The following is a 20,769-nucleotide window of genomic DNA, read 5'->3' as shown; positions in this document are numbered from 1 at the left end:
TTCACATCAGCATATTTTCTTATTGTTTGTTTGGTATCTGGAATAGCTTTTTTCAAGTATGTGCCAAATGACTTAGATATCTATTCCGGAATTATTACTTATATTAAACATAACACTATAAACTTGTTTATACTTACTGGTTTTAAAACTTCGATTAACATCTGACCTTGACGTTCCATTTGCCTGTGATATTCAGCAAAACGCATCAAAGATTTACTAGCTCTGGGTTGTGGTTCCCTAACACCTATTTCTGCAAATGAGTCTCCAAATTCTATTGGAATATAATACAGATAAATAATGACAATATTTTTTATGAAATATTGGCAAACACTCATATCACTGATCGTTTAGATTTCAGAATACTACAACTTGAGATAATATGCACCTTTATAACATTGGGTCAGAGCATAAAACGCACTAAGTACACGTTCTGTGTGATCAACCAAACAACGATATGCATGTTCCAAGTTATCTAACTGTTCTAAGCGTTTAACAAGACTGTCATGAATGAGTATTGCACGAGACATACCCAAATAATCAGCAGTCGTGACAGATATACGTTCAACTAGCCTATGTTTAACTTTTTTTAATATAATATCCAAAGTTTTGCCTTGTTGGACATCAGCATATAATTTGTTATATTTTAAAGTTACTTGATCCTTGCATTTAATTAAATGAACACACATTAAATATTATAAAAATAATTTAGTTTAACATGAATAAGTAGAATTATTAAACTTACAACACTTGATTGTATCATTTGTGCTACTTGCATTTTGTTACGTCCACTAATACGTTCATTATTAATAGCTAAAAGCTCATCTCCACTTTCTAATGTACCATTTAATGCAGTTGGTGAATTTTCCAAAATCTAAGGTATAATATCATTCATATAATACAATTTACTTAAGACTATAATTTGATGCATCACAAAATATAAATCGATATTTGTTATAAAATATTATGTAGTAAAGCGATATCTATACCTGTGTAATGTATATACAAGGGCAGTGAGGAGGTCCTCCACCTATTGCTATACCTATACGATTGGTTTTCGGGTCTTTATTAATTGTTACCACCCCAGAAGTTACTTTCATACCCCTAAACAAGTTATGTTAAAATGAAAATATCACAATGCAGTAAATATTTAAGCTTACATTTTATCTTCATTAAAACAATGATCATCATGAATAGAATTTGCTGGCAAAACGAAGTTATACCAGTCAAATTCATACATTTTGAAAAAAAAAATAATACAATAGAAGAAGAACTTAATAACTTTTTTTTTTTACTAAGCAAATATATAATATTAAACAAATAACCATGGCAATGCAAATCAGTAATACTAATTGAGATAAATTTTTATTAAATAAATTATAAATCGATACTATAACAATTAGAAATAAGATAACGACGAAGTTATAACTTGAAAAAAATTGTATTATACAGTTATGTAATAATATAATGAATATAAAACATTATAGACCTTAGTATAGTGAATCTTCAACTCTACCTGATTTAATACAAAATTTTGATTTGATCGAAATTGAACTAATATTTTGGTAACAGATAAATAATAGTATTTGCAAGTGGTAAAAAATGTTAAGATGTCAAAAATTTAAGTATAGAAACAGAAAATAGATAAAGTAAATAATAATAATATTAATTAAAGAAAATTTATCATTTAATGTTTAAAATTCTAATTTAAAATAGTAAACGATCGATGACAAAATATCCCATTATTATATAATATCTGTAAATTCTAATAAATATACAATTGGATAGAGCTTGTTACTTGGGAAATAACTGAACCAATTCAAATCAAACTTTACATACATATTCCTCAAAACTCGGAGAGCATTTCTTCCGAATATTAATTTTTCTGTGTTTTAAAAGTTTATAGATTCAAAAACTACTCGATCTTTGAGATATCCGAAAATGTGGGGGGGTAATTTAAACCACGTTCGAAAATACACCGAGTGTTATACCCAATGCGCATCGGACGGATTGCCCATCGTGGTCGTATCAGTTCACTGCAAAAGCTAAGCACGGCGTCCTGTAATTTATGTTAGCTGTGTTTTTTCTTGGGCGGATTGTAATATCAACTAGTTAATATTAATAAAAATCGCATCAAGTTATTTTTGCACGACAAGCGCAAGCGATATTATATATTGTAGTATTACATACATCCACTAAAACTGATACTAACTGAACCCTTTTTAGTGTGATTTTATGAACAAAAATCGAGATCAAATTTTAAAAGCCGAAATCGAAAAAGCTGTACGAGGGATCGCGAATGTCGAATGTGGTAAACGATACGGCAATGTATTTTTCAGCGAATCGGAATGAAAATGAAATATTCTACAACAGCTATACTTTTAATACTTTGTACAGACGTCGTACACGAATAGAGTTTACCGATAACACGTTACAGCGTACGTCTGTATACTGTTATTATTATTATTCTTTTTTTTTTCTTTTTTTTTTATGCACGCGGTATTATATAATATATTATTAAAATAACAGCGAGTTGGAGGCGGCGATTGTAATTTGTAATAATAAAATTATAATAATAATTATTGTTTACTCGCGGGAGCACTACTACTACTACTACTACAAAAAAAAAAAAACACTCGAATGAAATAATAATACTCTCACAGATGTTTTATTTAATTACGGCGGCGGCGGTGCGTACGATATTTCCCGCACGTGTGTAGAATAACGATTAAACGAAACCAATTATTATATCACATTACATTATTATTATTGTAATATTATGTTAAACGCGCCGCAGCTCTCACACGCGCCGCGTTCGAGAAACGGCAGTTGTTCGCACGCGAATCGCGACTCTGTATGTTATTTTGATTACCGTGCACACGCCGACGTCTGGTTGTGTAGTCTACACGCCATTATTATTGTACTAATTTTATACCATGTAAAAAAGCGTGGGCAATATGGAATTTAAAACAAATAAGGACCGTAAATATAATTGCGCTCTTGTCTCCGGAGGACGAAAAAACGTGGTAGGTAATAGGATCACGACTTATGTGAATATTTGTTGTTAATAAAAATAAATAATAATTTCGTCGTCCGGCAACTGTTTGTAAAAATATTGATGATATAAATTATATAAAAATCTGTACGACGTTTTGAGAAAGTATAATAATGTATTATTTTAAATTAATATTCAAGTTTCCCAAATGCCTTTTCGGGGCTTATAAATGCCTGGGTAAGTATAGCGAACAAAATTTTAGTTAACGTATTTTTCGAAGAATAGTAGATTTGGCGAAATTGTAAAATAATATTTGTATATGTATACATATATATATATAAATTTATGTGTATGTGTGTTGTGTGTGTGTGTGTGTTTTTTTTTATTGATTGGGTTTTACGCATTTATTTGTCGAAAAGCAATTTATACAAAATTCAACTTTCCACGTTGTGTATATACATTGTATACGAACCAAAAACGTATAATACGAAAATCAATGATGTGATGCCGAAATTACCATTCGCCAAAACGTCTTTCGCAGAAAATATGATCATCGCCAAAACTTTTTTGCAACTTTGGTGACATTGACGCGTTTTTAGAAAATAATTTAAGAGTATTATGGCGAGAAAGGAACAAATTTAAAATCGTAATTATATTATTAAACCTATTCATCGATTTATCGAAAACTATAAAAACATTTTTTTTTTTTTCATAATATTCCATTGAAAGGCACCTCAAAAGGACCCCTTCGAATGTGTATCAATAATTATAATAATGTTTAATACTCGTTCTGTTAAAATTAATTGTGTTTCACATAATAATATGCGAATTTTGTTGTAAGGTCATTATTACATTCATAATCTCGATATGTAAAACAGAAATGTCGTATGTTGGTCGATTGGTAGCGAATGGGGTTAATTCTCAAGTGGTCTCAGTGTCCTGAATGATTTTTGCGGTCTCTTTAAATCACTATGACTTACATTATATTTCGTTGCAACAATCATAGATAATTTATTGACACTCGACAATCTACTTCTTGCGTACCCATAGTTGACGATTACATCGCACCGGAATTATTTTATAAAACGATTCAAGGCTATTTACGTTGACGGTTATGCACAGATCAGAAGATGACTGTGGCCGGACGTTGGGTTTATTGCGAACGTCCGGCCGTGGAATAATATACATAAGTACCGTTCCAGAAGACAATATTATTATTATTTCGTGTACATCATCTACGACTTCCGTTTAATCGTATAATATAGGCGCCTATCATCGCCTATCCGCGTCAGGTATTTATTTCTGTATGCGCTCGAGATAAATATCAAAAATACGTAATCGTAATATTATTATAATACAATAATGTAATGGAATTTTGGCATTTCACTGCAAACTAACGAATTTTCGTAAAACCATATAATATCACAACGTGTAAATCTATAATAATCATTATTATTGGCCCAATAGTATAGTTATTTTATCATTTAAAGACAACAATATTCAAAAACCGATATGGTATTTTTTGTGTATTACTTTAGATATTTAATACAGTCTTTAATCGATGTCATTGCAACGTTCGCCGAATAGAGAGAACATAAACAATATGCGACTTAAAAATTATTGAATGTATACAAAAAAGTAATAATGATATGAGAGTATATTGTATCGTATACTATATTTGTGTCATTGTGTGTATATGTCGTAGGCCATATGGATAATTAGTTTTTTTTTTTCAAAAATACTAGGCTCTTTGCAATGAGGTAGCCTGTTTGCGAACTACTTATTATTTTTCCAAACAGCCTACTGTTTTTCAGGCTCATTGCATAACGACTAACAGCAGTTAGGCCTTTTAAGAATTACAATGATTTTATGGTAATAACCATTTGAATATTGTGTTACTAGTTTTATTTTATATTATTCACCATATGTAACATGTAAATTGAACTATTATATTATTGTATTATAGGTACATTATTTTCTTTTTTTCTACAACTTTGTTAATATTAGATTTTGAGTGTCCACGATATACTTTTAGAATATGGACAGCAAAAAAAATGACACAGAAATAGTGATAGAAATTAGTTATAATTGAAGTTGGTAGTTATATTTTAGTCAATATTCTTGAGAAAAAATAAACATTATTTTGGTAAAAGTATATAAATACAAAATCCCAATACATCGCTCAACATTTTTAAATTTTAAAACCAACTGAAAAAATTGTATTATTTTATTACAACAAAACAAAATAATTATTCAACATAATTTTGCCACTCTCGAAAGTTTGTCACTCTATGTGGCCACATAGTTCGTAAAGCTTTAAATCCGCTCCTGTATTTAGTCCGAATTAGCTCACTGCTCGAATAATATTTTTGTTATTCATATATGTTATTCTAACATAATAATAAGTACCTACGTATTTAAGTACTTCAATTGTATAGTAATTTATATCAATTGCGTCCATTCTTCCGCCTCCGCTTGTGACACATGTATGTATTATATTATCATTTATTGTGTAATGTGTACAATAAACACGTTCGCTCGCCGCTTGACACTGATTTGTATAATATATATATATATATATGATATGCTTGTGATTTATGATAATTAATATAAAAGTGGTGTGAAATTATGGATGTAGACTTATTCTTATGAAATATAACCTATGCACGTATTGCATAATAATTATTAATTATTATATTGTATATAATAACACTATGGTAATGATTTAGAATTTGGATAAATTATTATCAATATGATATTATCGTGGGTAATGGATTAGTAATAACAATGTTTTATTTAAATTTTTACAATACAATTTTGTTTAACAATAAAACATAATATAAATTATTATCTCCCAAACCATAAGATTGTAAAAGAGACAATGTTTATATTTTTTTATGAATTTACCTGTTGGCTAATATATCTAAAATAGTAAAATAATATTTTTTTCTTAAAGTGTATTGCGATACTTAATTATTTCAATAATGTATGTTTTATCACATAATAACCGAAATACAATCTTAAAATTTTAAAATGTGTACTTAAAAATGTCTATATTTTAATTCACACCACCGTGAAACATTTGTTGTGCTTACTTTAGCGTTATTCAGAAAAAAATATATAAATGCATACGAATCCGGTCCCTATACAACACTGACGGCATTATGTAGATCTAGATTATAAAACACATCACAGGTGATATTCATCATATAAATAATAAAACATAATATATAACATTATATATTGTTACGGCATTCTAGCGACGTGGGTGCTCGGGTGGACTGGATCACGTCTTCGGCACATCGATGTGTTAAAACGCGAATCGCATTATTATCATTATTCCCGATACCTATGATATTCACTAGTTGTCGTGTCATGCCGTGCGTACCTAATGTTTTTATATTGTCAATAGCAAGACAGAGTATACATTATATAGCTTGCGAGTTAAATATTTACTCATCGGAGCTTGAAGCGCACTTAAAAATGCTAAAAGACAGCGCGCAATAGTTTGAGTACAAGCATCAAGAGATTATAATTTAATAATTGTTTTCCTTCCACTGCATGTCTATGATTTATCCATCATAATACAAAATCATTAACATTAATAACATTAATAATTGTTAGATTATTTAAAGATTTTCCTAGAGTAATATACGACAAATAATAATAACTAACGGCGATCCTTTATATTGCACACTGCATAAATTTGGTAGGTAGTTCCTTTCATCTGTTTCGTCTGATCGTGCCTAATGGTAAAGAAGTTCTTGTATTAAACCGTTCTCTTTATTACATTGAAAATGTTTAGTATTATTAAACACTTTAAGTTTTGAAAATATTAAATTTGGTAACGTTATTCGATTTAAATTTCAAAAAAATATAGTTTAACCACCTTTCCTCTTTAATAAAATTCGGACTTGGTTTTAGTAACATATAAAAAACTCAAACATAGTACTATATACAACTTGAATAAAGTAGTACACGATTTGCCGGTTAAACAATAGCGGTAAGAAAAATATAGGTACACAATAATAACTCTAAAAGAATATAGAAATTTGGTTCAAGTATGTCAATAAAATAACGTAAAGGGTGAATATTTATAGTTACTATACATTATAACATGTAAGCATCAAAAATCGACATTTTTCGTGCAAAGTTCATCTGAAATATAGTTAATAATATCCATTTTGTATAAAAGCCAATATTTTTCTAAAACATTTGATATAGGTACTGAATATCGAAAAAAATGACAAGGGACTGCAGATACTTCGTATAAGTCGTATTCCTAGTTTTATTCATCTAAACTTTATATACACTTAGAAGTCTATATTTCGTTCAATACTCAACATTGGTATTTTTTGAAAGAGTATTCTGATTCCAATCATGGAGTTAAAAATGTACGTAGTAATAAAAAAATATCTAAAAAACTTACTATTTATAATAAAACACGAAAACAGACTTTTTTTTTAAGTATTATAAAAACCCTTCAAATTATATATAAATATGTAAATCATAACCAGTTTTAGTGGATTACCCTTGTGTATATGAATATATTATGTATGTATAATTATAATTTATAACATTTCAAACGGTTTCCAGAGTGCAATTTCGCCCCACCTAGCTCTATCCTCTCCCTTGCAGAGCAAATTGTAAAAATACATATTTTTTATTTAATATAATTTATACAATTACACAACCCTTTCCAAAACAATAAAAAATTCGTGAATACTAAGCCATTGTTAATCATCATTAAACATAATTCAACTGCAGAATGTGACTGCATACAATAATATAGCTGCAGCGGTTCGTTGATCGTGTCGGATCATCTCTTCCGGCCTGCCAAGACCACAGTGTTTAAGAGTCACGATGTATATAGCTTATCCAATCAAATTAATATGTTTCAAAGCCATAATATATATATATATATATATATATATACACATTGATAATAATATAACGACCCATGTCGGCGGCGGGGCCAAAGTCCTTTTCTCGTCAATGCGACAAGTCATCCGAAGGATTAACACGATTTTCGGTCGCTTCCACTATCATCACTTTGCAGTTTCCATCTTTCTCGCTTTCTATCTCTCTTCCTTGTTGCCGCCGTCTTCACCCAATGTCGCTTTTGTTTTTTTTACCAATACACGTAAAATATTTGTAGCTATACGAATGGATGGACTCGTAAAAGAGGCGATAGTGAAAAGAAATTTAATTTTTGGTAAACCAAATACTTATTTATGTTGAAAATCGCTATAGGAATAACGCAAATACTGCAATTTCTTACTGTGATTCAGTTTAAAAATCAATAATACATATTTCTGTTAGTGATTAGAAAAAAATTATTGGTTGATGATCTCTTTCTTATAAAATAAACAGCCAATTATTTGCTTATTAACTATTTTTGTGCCGTTTTAGATGAGAGTGCTATGCCAGGAATCGATCACCACGGAAGGAGGCATGGTGGTGGGCAGTGGCGCTGGACCAACGGAACTCTATCCGAACGGTGAAGAAGGTGTCGACGATGTCGGCAGGGAGAATGTGTTCGTGCTCAATGACACCAGGGAAGCTCTATCTCACGACGGTAGCGAACACAATTCGGTAAGTGAAAATTTATTTTACCTATAAAATACAATAATTTATAATGCAAGAATAACCTTGAAACAATAAATAAAATCTGCTGTTTAATAACTATTTGATTAAATATTTATAACATTCTAAGATCAAATCCGGATGTCCTGGCATAAACAATTTTTTTTATCATATTATGTGGTAGCACATGATTTAGTTTGGTATCGCTGATGTTAAATAATTAATCTCACTGGAGTCGTCTAAAATCTAAGTTCAATTTTCCTGAAATGACAATATTTTTCGGGTTTAAGTATTCTGGTGTTAAATGAAAGTATAATGAAAATCTAATCAAATTTAATATAAAATACTTGACTCAATAGCTGTAAAAAAAAAAAAAAAATACTGGGAGATAATGGCTTGATAAGCATGTCTACGATTTGCAAGGCAAAGGATCTAGGTGAATTACTTGAAAACATTTTAATCGTTCTCGAGTTGCTGCGGGGGTGAAAATCAAACCGAAATATATGATATTATTACCATATTCCGAACCTCTTGGACGTGATATTATAACAGTATACTATAAGCTTAATGTTTCTGGCCGTTTTAATGAAATTTATAAAATAATAATATTATAAGGGTTACGTTTCTCTATCATCAATATTACTTATACACACATTGATTATGTCGATTTGTGTTTGTTCCCAGCCTGCGAACAATAAAATAACAATATTATTTGCTCGGGACTATTCCGCTGTACCGTTAGCGTTAGATATAATTTATATATATATATATATTATACTGTGTTTTATTTTATATGATGTTACGTATGAGTATGTGTGCTAAATTGATATATGTCTTAACATGACTGTGTAAATACCTCTATAATTATATAATTGTTATTCGTTTTTGAATATCGTTGCCGATCTTTTACGGAATAAGCTCAAAGTGCGGTACTTCCATTTTTTTTTTCGTTTTCAGTGTCGATATCATATTACTAATGTAATGTTATTGTTATTGCGATTATTACCATCATTATACTTTCGTACCCGATGTACAAATAATAAGCGAGCAATAATAATAATAATATTACAAAGTCATTCGTATCATTCGTTTTGGGTTGTCCAATATAAATATTATGTATAGGTACTTAACACTTGGTAATCTCCTTTCAGAATCGTGTTCCCGGGGAAAAAAAAATTATACCCAAGTGACGTCACTAGTTTCTCATATTTAATATTTAACATCAACGCGCACGAAACACTAGCAATTTTTGCCCTATACATCAAATGTATTATGTATATTATACAATGTGTAAATATTACAAACCGTTAGGACGTGATTCTTGGAAAACGGGTGGCAAAAAGGACTCCATTGTATTATAATGACTCGGGAAAGTTTTAATAACGCACTAATAGTTGCTTCAACAACATATAACAAACAACCAGCATATTAATAAGTAAATGAAAAAAAAACATTGCTAACGTACAACAGTATTCATTCACGAGCTGAGGTTGTACATAATACTGTGCGTTGCGGAATATCTGAATAATATTTATTATTAAAAATAATTAATTTTCGTATTGGGTACATCGTGTAAAATCTATCGTTTTAAAACGTCATTGCAAATTAATGTGTAAACTCCACTGCCACAGTTGATATTTTATTATAATACAATTATGATAGCAAAATACTCCAGGCATTTCGTAAATTATATCGTTCATAATGGTGCGGAAGTATACCCGCGTAAATACAGGACTTATAGTTGCAAGGGTCCTAGAGTGCCGCATAAATCAAAGTTAAAAATAGGCCACAGGAGCAAATTCAATCCATCCTTACTTGATAGACAAAGGTTTATCATAAAACGAGGGTTGAACGAGAGTTGGAAGCGTGCCTCTTTATAAATGAGTATTCGATATGCAATTATTATTACGTGAGATGTCACGTACTTACAGAGTTCTGTAAAATTTTATCTAGATAATTATTTGAATGATTTTTCTTATGATTATTCAAATAAAAATGTATTCAAATAATTTCAAAACATTGTTATTAGAATAATTTTCAAACACAATACAAATATAAAATATTATAAAATAATTGTAATTGTTCTAGTAAGTCTACATGTATGCTGTATGTTCCTCAATAGTAACTAATAACAATGTATCATTATCTAAGATGCTATTATTGTATTAAGTACATATTTGTGCAAAATTTTATTTAGAAAATTATTTGAATAATTATGTTTTCAAATTATTCGAATACATTTGTACTCAGATAATTGTGAAAAATAATCCAAAATCCAAATAGTAATTTATTCGTATATAATGTTATCTAAATAAAATTTCATTTGAATAACATTCTACTCTGCGTACCTATTATATCGCTGTAAGTTTTCTGAATGATCAATATGTTCTACGTATGCATGTGAAATTTAATTCAATAAAACAAAATATTTTGTGCTTACAAGAAACTCATTAGGATAATTTTAGATCTAAACACTTGTAAAATTAATGATGTCTACTTTTCTTCTAAATCATTATATAATTCAATTTTCGAATATAATTTTTTTTATTTTCTAATAAAAAAACATTAAAGTAAAGACTCGAGATTTGAGAAATATATTAGCAATACAAATAAGATTTTAACACAATAAATAGAATATAAAAAATAAATTATCAAGTATCAAAAAATCCGTAAATAGACTAACTTAAATCTTTTTACTGAATTAAATTTCTATTATTGTTTATTGATGCAATATGAGTATGTAATCTTTTAGGCTTTTAGGTTTAAATTGAAAATCACGAAATAAATATACCATTCTCAACTATCAGTCAAAAGTTAAAACTTTGGTTGGTATTACTTATATTGGCTATTGAACGATTGAAAATGTTATACCTTTTTGGCCGAACGATTGAAAACACTTCAAATTAACAAAGAACTTACCGCTGACCCCAAAAAGCCCAAAAAAAAATACGATTGAAAACGAATTTACGTTCAACGTTGCCATATTATTTATTTGACTTTTAAAAATTTCAGTATACATAAAATAAATATTCTTGAAAAATTCAAAAATAATAATTTTAATCGTTTATAAATAAGCGCCTAACAATATATGTATGAATAAAAAATTTAAAATATGTAGAACTTATAAAAATACCTAATACCTGTGTAATGTATGTATATAAAAATAAAATAAATATAATATTTTATATAAATTTAATTACCTATATATCAGTTATAGCGGGATAGCGTAAGCTAATATAATCTAAATATTGTTATAAATTATTAGAATTTTAATTTCCCACATACTACATATATTTACTATTTATATTAAGTATTTTATTCTTTTGTTTTTTTGATGTAAAATCGTTTGTCTAAAATATTATCGTTTCTTATTGTTATCGTACTTTGTTTGAACATTATCACATATAAAAGTCTACTACAGACAATGACTGAAAATACAAATTAAATAATCGCAATTACTGTCTCAAATCTTTATTACTGTGTGGTTTTTTTTTTCAAATATTTTTCCATTCTGAATCCAATTGCAAGTGCGTTTTTTTTTTCATCGGACACTTACATGTTGTAACACTAATAACAATAACGGCGATGACAGCAACAATAATAATTATATTATTGTTATTACTGATACTATATTTTCTGTTTAATAATATTATTACCTATCCGGTTGTTGAACCCAAATTTGTATTTATATATTATATATGTGTATACAGTGTAATCATCTCGTTGTTATCTATATTATAAACACAGTTTGGCTTTGCATTTGATTTTTCTCAGAACAACGAAAAACATTAGAAACGAAATTGCATTAAGGAAAAAAAAACCACTACCTACATAATATTTTAATACTAGATCAATAGAAAGCATAAAGTAATTAACGTTTAAACGTTAATTAAAAAAAAAAAAAATATGAAAAAAAAATTTTATTACAGTTAAATGAAACTTTTTATTAGACGTCTCACAATTATCTAATACTCAATTTTAATCAGTCAATGATAATTTAAAATATTTCTTGTTTGAAAAATATTCACGACTGTTATTCATGATGGTAAAGTTCATAATGAATGTGAGTTATCGTTAAATATTCTTAAACGAGCAAAATATTATAAATATCGTTATTTAATAGTATACGATTAATAAACATAATATTCGATAATAGGCAAATTCAGTATAATATTATATTGAAACTAAAAACACAAATGGATTCTTCTGGACGAAAATTCTCTATGTGTACGTTCAAGTTGTAGATTATAACAGATATTAATAATATTTAAGCGTAGAAAAACATAATATCTTTTAGTGTTTCAAATGTCTGCAAAATATTATTTTTATAAGTCATAATAATATTAATATATTTAATGTCTACAAAATGTTTAAGACAATAAAAAGTATTCCGTTACTGCCTTCTGTTTCTGACTGTTCATAGATAAAACGTGTTTTATTTTAGTCGAATAGTAGAATAGTAAACAAATATGCATAATTCATACAGCCATTCCAAGTCCAAGTGTAATATTTATAACTATTAAGCAGGAAGAAATAATAATACAAGTACTATTATCATAATATTACAGTGCAGTTTCGAGTTTTGAGGGTTATGAAAAAATATTAAATGATATAAAATCTATTGAGTTGCTTAATTCTTTTACATTTCGAAAAACGGTTATTACAAATAAAAAAGAACAATATCTCATAAAAACCACTAGAAAACATTAATATAATATTATTATATGTAAATAGTCAACGCGTCTCTTGGAGACTGTTTTATTTTATCTGCCTTAAACAAAAATATTTAGAAGAGGAAGAAAACGAGAATAAAAGAAAAATATTTTACAATAAAATAATTCGACTACGTTGTAGCTCTACGCAATACTAATATAATATTTTGTGCAGCCGTCAGTATTCAGTGGGGATAATAAAACGGTCGGTTTGAACAAAACGCATAGACACGTAAAAAAATTTGCTTGAAAGTTTTATCGGAATAAATCTGTTACTTTTATAATATATAGTTGGGCTTATATAATATTGAACATCAGCACTGTAAGCCACAGTATATTACATGCCTAATAGTTATTGGTCTAATGGTCTCAGATTATGTCTGAATTTTTTTCTCTATTTATTGAGATGGAAACGGATCCATTCGGTTGAATAATCTAACTCAATACCATATTGTAACAACGATAACACTCTGTCGGAGAATTTGCGTGGTTCTATACACATAATAAACCGTAAGCATAGGTGTGGAATTCACGAGCTAAATATTTTTGACAAACTCGTGAACTATTGTAATTTTTTGCTTTTTTTACGTATGCGTAGATACATTGTTGACAGGAATAAGGACTCGATCGATAGCTTTTTCATGCGATTTCTATTGTCATATTATTATAATATAGTGTATGAAACAAGTTTAAACGAGTACGGTCTTCAAACATGTTTTTATTGATTTTTTTTTTTATGAGTTGTATACAATATATTTGAAATTGACACAATTAGCATATTATGTGATGTGCAAATAAAAAAAATCATATCAAGAAAAATTCAAAATAGTGATGAAATATGTCAACCATCAATAACACTCTCTATTATAATTGAATGGTGTACACTGCGCAGCTATTAAAAGGAAATATTAAATCAAAAATAACACTAAACTCTTATTTACCTAAACAAAAAAAAAATGAAAATCGTTTGAAACTTACAAAAAAATAAAATATATATAGTGTTAATTTATCAATTTATTTAAGTATTAATTAAATGGTCCATTTAACTTGGTAAAAATTTAATTTTTATGTTTCGACTTATTCCCACATTAATAATTATCCGTATTAAATTTGAATCAAAACTTTTTGTACACTCTATGTACTTATTTTTTTTTTTTACTGACATTTTTCACATATAAATGAACCTTTAAATTGAATTTTATTTTGGTACTGATAAATAACGACTTTTAAATTATGTTACCTCTCTTTTATCTCGTACATTGTTCTTTTTTATGTTTGTTTATTAATCATTGAAATATTGTAAGAGATCACTCTTTATAGATATCATTTACTCTTTGGGTGGTTTTGAGTTTTACCAGGAATCGATAAAGAAGATAAGTTTTGAATTAGTAAATAAACGATCATGAAATTTGTTTATAAAAGCACATGACTTCTTAGATCTAGATTTTTATAGCGATCTGTAGATATACATATAATATGCTTATTTTGTATATAATAGGTATAAAAATCCAAATTTAAAATCCATTAACAAAGTTTTAGTTATGCCATAAGTAAATATCATGAATATACATTTTCGAGAATATTTCAACATTGCAGTAAACTATAACTGCGGGATACTGTTTGTTGTTTGCGATTTTTTTTCCACTATTTATTATGTATCCGTAATAATATGCCTGACGTATGATTTTTTTAAATGATTCCGCTGCATTTGTTCGATCAACCGTCAAAATGTTAAATCAGCGTCCCGTACGCCTAATGAAATATTGAGTGTTTTTATTTTTTAAAAAAAAAAAACCTATGGAATGTTAATAATATAATGTGAAGTCAAATACATTTATTTACATTAATATTTTAAACCAAATTACCGGAAATTCTTATGACGGTAGATGTAAGCATATTTTGTTAGTTCTGGTAAAAGCAATACAAGCAGATAAATACATAAATAATACCTTCTGGTATTAACTGAAAACGTCTGTGCAGAAATATTTAATTCTTTTATTTAGCTTTCAGTCTAAATATAGCTAGGCAATTGCAAAAGTTCCTTTTGGCTGGTATTATTACATAACTGAAATCACAATAACGAAATTATTTTATAAACAATTGTAAATAAGATGGATGTTAATATTGCTAAAAATTATTGGGATATATTGTTGTGAAATAATTTAAAAAGAAAGTGATTAAAGAAATTTAAGGACTCAATAAAGCTTTAAGCTCATTCAGAAAACTAGTGATAGAATCAGTAATACTGGGTATTGGTTGATAAACTGTTATGCTATCTTAGCCTCTTGGAATTTTTTACTTGCATTATATATTATATTTTATTAACAACTGTGTGACTATATCTAAAGCCCACATATGATTTTATTAGGCATGACATTTAATTAGTAAATAGGCTATATCTAGGGTAAGTCACGCCTGGAGAACCGACTACAGTATTGACAATAAGACGGTACTTGTGAACAAAGTGAACAGGAAAAGACTAAGTGATGGTTCACCAAAACAACAGTGGTTAGATGTAGTCAAAGGAGACATATAGGAGATGAGACTTAGATGGGAACGAAGACATGGACTATGTTAATAATAGAGAGGAGTAGAAGAATTTGATATTGGCAACAAAGGACCTATAAATGGTCTATAATATATGATAAATATATATTTATTTATTTATATACATATTTTATGAACAAAAAATAAGAATAGGCTATACTACAGTATAATGCACATAATATGCATAAAAGTTTCCATAGATACGTACGATTATTATGATTTATTATAATTTACAACACTATCATAATAATAATAAAAATTAATATAAAACTCAATGATAATTTACTCGTTGTCATATTTTGTCGAATAGGTACGAAATTATTGTTTTTGAACATACGTTTATAATTTATATTATTATTTTATTTTGTATTTAAAACATATTTCACAAAATGTATATTATACGCGTGTTTCGGTTTCAAAACACGTTCGGGATTTGATAAAAGTCCACGTAAATATGGACTTATTTTGTAATATTATACATAATTATCATGAACATCATGATTTCGTGACATTATGATATAGAATATTACACAGTTGTGTGTAGCTGTAGCGTTAGGTTATGCGCCGTTGTGGCGATAAGCGACCAGTATCTCGTATAGAATGTAAGTCGATATTATTGGGAATTAAGTAATGATATTCTTGTGCTTTTCGTTCGAATTTTCGTTTCAGTTTTCACTTCCGGATTCAATCGTTTTATCGTGCATTGGTTGGCTTAGCATTAGTAACGCATAATATTATGTTATTCTAGTTTTAAATTATAATTTATTACTAATACTAATAACACAATTATCATTATTTGGTGCATTCGAAATCTAAATTACATGCCGAAAAGTGTTTAAATTGTATGCTATTAGGCATTCAATAATAATAATAACACCAAATGTATAATTTAATATTAATTGTTATATTGTTTCTGCAGTACCATACGGGAAGGTCGATTATTTTCATCGGTTTGAATCATTGAGTAGTATTTGCACTTCGGTTCTTTGAATAATACAATTTGCCAAATAATTTTGACGTACAACCCGTTATATTATTATAACATTGTCAAGTATACTATTGTGCACGTTTATTAGTATAATTTTATTTTTATTATTTTTGGCTTGTGTTCGAAAATCGAAATAATACCATTCGCACTGTGACGTCGATTTAAGCGTGTGAGTATATAATATTATATGGTAGCTACAGAGTTTTCGAAAATTAATTGTGTATGCGTTGTGTTCTATGTACAGCTAGTTCTGAAAGATAAAAGTATCGTTTTAAAATCCCGACAAAAGTCTCCGTATACTATTATACGTCAAATCGCCAACTTGTTATTTTTTACGACTTTCGTCTGCGTAATATTGATTCGACGCAATTTAAATGATGTCTCCGCCGCAAAGTCAATGGATATTGTCTGATAACGCAAGGTCTAAAACGGACCAGACAATATTATTTTTCTGTCCCGTATATAATATTATATAACGTAAGAAAATCAAAAAACATTTCACAGTATTCAATCATTGCCATTGATTATACGTTCGTCGAAACGCTGTAGATTGTGCAGTAAAACATAGTATATATTATATTGATTCACCAAACATGATCACCTAGTCACCCCTATTTTTTAATTCAATAACATAGTTATTCAAAATTTATGATTTTTGGAATTTTTAATTATACCTAAAAATTGTATTTAAAATTGTTTGATATTTTTGTAATAATCACTTATGAAGATACAAACTTCTGATTAAAAAAAAAAAACACACGCTCTCTTTTAAACAATAAATTATTACTGATTAATTATTTAGTAGAAAATATAGTTAAAAATGTTGATGAGCCTAATTTAAAATTCTTACAAATGGTTCATAAACCAGTAATATTAAAATAATTACTAACATTTTCAAATCCCCATATCTTTCAAACCTATTATCTTTAGTGCAAAAAGTTGGGAATAGCTCAAAAAATGTGTTTTCGAATTTACAGTAGAAAAGGGAGTTTTCATTTGAAAACAGAAGTTGGTATTTTTACAGGGCACTCTTTAAGTAGTGCAGTACGTCACTGTTGTTTATTATTGTATATTTTATTGACAGCATAATGATATTTATAGGTATATTGAATGCATACAAAACAAGAAAAAAATACCATACGACTATATTATCATTAAATTGGGAAGGTATAAAAAAAAATATAAAAACATCTAAGTAGGTTTTTTTTCAAGTCCCAATTAAGTACCTAGTAGTACCTACCTATATTATATATCATATGTTATATACGAGAAAAATCTTGCTAGCGATAAAATGTCACGTTCAGAGATGAAAATATAAACGTGCTAAATACCGTAGCGAACTTAAACACACTACTACACCTATTGTATTATTATTATCTATTTATTATTTATCATTTTTTTATTTTTACTATCGCTGGCAGTGGTTTGAATGGTATCTAGTCTTTTGTAAACTAAAAACTGTACGTAATACACTACGCAGCTCTCGACACAATTAACACTCACGCCACAGAAATAATTGTTTTCGATATTACAGTTCATTACAGTTTTCGACAGATTATTCCACTACTACAGGGTACTGAATTCGGTAGATATGCGTGATCTTAAAATGGTTCTACAAAGTTTTATTTTTGGTTTTTCGACGGTTTGACTCTTTGAAGTCATTAGAAATCAAAAGTTTTCTCCGATATCTGAAAAATATAATAATAATTATACATATTTTACATTAATTACTTAAGTTATTGTGTGATGGTGCAACACTGTGCAAAACTCTTGGTGTAGTGTATTTGTTTTCAGAACGATTTAATTGTATCTTATATTATTACACACCAACATATCAAATTACTCGAATTATAACAATAAAATGTATTATAATTTATAAGTATTGTTAATCACTACGTTTGATCATTTTAATACTATAAATTACATTTTTTTAAATTTTATTAATTTTCTGCTGAAAAAATGTTTTATAATAAATATTAGTAAGTATACCTATATATTTAAAAGATACCAATTATATATTATTAATTTTAACTTTGCTTAAATTTAACTATGTATTTATATGTTTTACTATGTATCTGATTTATTAGTAAATGACTTACCAACAATAAAAATAGATATTTATACTAAGTAATATTTTTTCAATGCTGACTGACTCGTACACAGTCTACGCACTTTAAAAGAAAAAATGTAATTTGCAAAAGATAAACAAAATATGTTTAAGTAAATTAAAAATTCCACGATTTCCATTAAATGCATACAGACACGAATTATAATATGTGTAGTAAATAATTAATGTTATGATCAGTGGTTTTTGGAGTCAACCGTATCCATTTTAGATGACCACTGATCCACTGCGTACGATAGGATATGTATAATGAATAATTTTAATGGCGAAGACGCAGCATATTATATTAATATTATTATTAATAAAACTATACAAACATCATTGCGAATTTAAAATTTTTTTCGCAACAAATTAAAGTCTATAGATACATATATTTTTCTAGCGCGTTTACTTATGCCGTAGTATTAAAAAAATAATTTGTTACGGTTCGGATGAGATAAATCGCGGCGGTTACCACGTGAACAAGAATGGGGTATCAAAGTATAAAAACGGACACTTTATTATAGGTATACGTTTTTTTTATTTTCCTTTTCTCAGTAGGTATCACATATTTTGACACACTTAAATGTTACAGTTATTTCGACAATCGCCACCGATCTAACCTTGATAAATTAATTCGTTAACCGCGCGTGTTAAGTGCGTTTCTTACGGCCTGGGAGTACGTGAGCCGCGCGGTTTCATTTTTTTCTGAAGTTTCTTGTTTGTTATTATTTTTTTTTTTTTTTTTTTTTACTGCGGATCGCACGTCATAAAAATATAATTCAATCATCATCGCCATCGCCATATCTGTCAGAAACGTGTTTATTATTTTTTTTTTCACTTAGTTATTAATATATTGAAACACAGTATTATTATATTAAGTATATTATGTATGACGCACCTATAAAATTTATTAAATTGATTGATTCTCGAGAGACCTAGATAACGCAATGCGGGCCATCACGTATTCGATGTATCACATAGTTGATATTATCGTTATTATTATAATACACTAGGGCCCCGCAAACACGTGATTTTTAAATGATTCAATAGATTAGATTTGTTAGTCGTTCAACTCAGACAATTAAATGGAATCTGCGAAAAATGTGAATTAAAAAATTCAAATAATACATATTTAAATAACGATTCAAAATAATTTACAATTATTGGAGACAAATAGACGATCAATTATTGCAGTGAAGCTTTTTGTGGAACCGCGGATCATAAGGGGCACATAAATAAATAAGTTTTATGCGCATTGAATGACAATCAACATGTTTTAAAAATATTAAAATAATCTGAAGATATGTGATACTTCTGAAGAGCATCTAATGAAATAAGGATTATGGCAAGGATATTCACAATTTGCCCTCGACTTTATCATAATTAAAACCAATATTTTATATGAGAGTTCTATATTAGTACCTGCTGCCGTTGTCGGTGTTGTTAGTGATATTGTAAAATTGTATAGGAAAACAGTTTTGTACAGGAAAAAACTGACAAGAATACAATTTTTTGTAGATAAGAAACCACATATTCACCATAAATAGAAAAGAACGCCGTTTGACCAAATCACAAAAAAGTTTTTAAAGATTTTTACATTAGAGAAACAAAAATAATGGATTTTAAGACCTATGTGTATATAATTAATATTTCTGAAAAAATGTGCTACTTAGTGTAGGGTAGAAAGTTGAATGTACTTTGGTCAATCGCGAACTGAGATATAAAAGTATGGGATGAAATATTTATTGAAGGCTTATATTTATAACTATGTGAACAATTTTCAATACTTTCCACTAGTTGAAAAAATGTGTTAACTACTCATGGAATATTCTCTAGC

The 20,769-nt window shown here is 28.2% G+C and overlaps 1 protein-coding gene across 1 annotated transcript in view; it reads left to right on the top strand.

Moving 5' to 3' along the window:
• The window catches only part of LOC112592155, a 72,655-nt gene that overhangs the window by 35,274 nt on the left and 16,612 nt on the right, over positions 1-20,769 (top strand). The window contains exon 3 of the mRNA XM_025336155.1: positions 8,405-8,587. Within this exon, the coding sequence (XP_025191940.1) occupies positions 8,405-8,587 (183 nt within the window). The remainder of the gene's footprint in view (positions 1-8,404; positions 8,588-20,769) is intronic.

Source organism: Melanaphis sacchari, unplaced genomic scaffold, assembly GCF_002803265.2.
Source record: "Melanaphis sacchari strain LSU unplaced genomic scaffold, SCAv2.0 Contig159_pilon_pilon, whole genome shotgun sequence".
In the NCBI taxonomy this organism is placed as follows: Eukaryota; Metazoa; Arthropoda; class Insecta; order Hemiptera; family Aphididae; genus Melanaphis; species Melanaphis sacchari.
The sequence above is the reverse complement of the archived record's forward strand: the minus strand, read 5'-3'. Positions and strand labels throughout refer to the sequence as shown.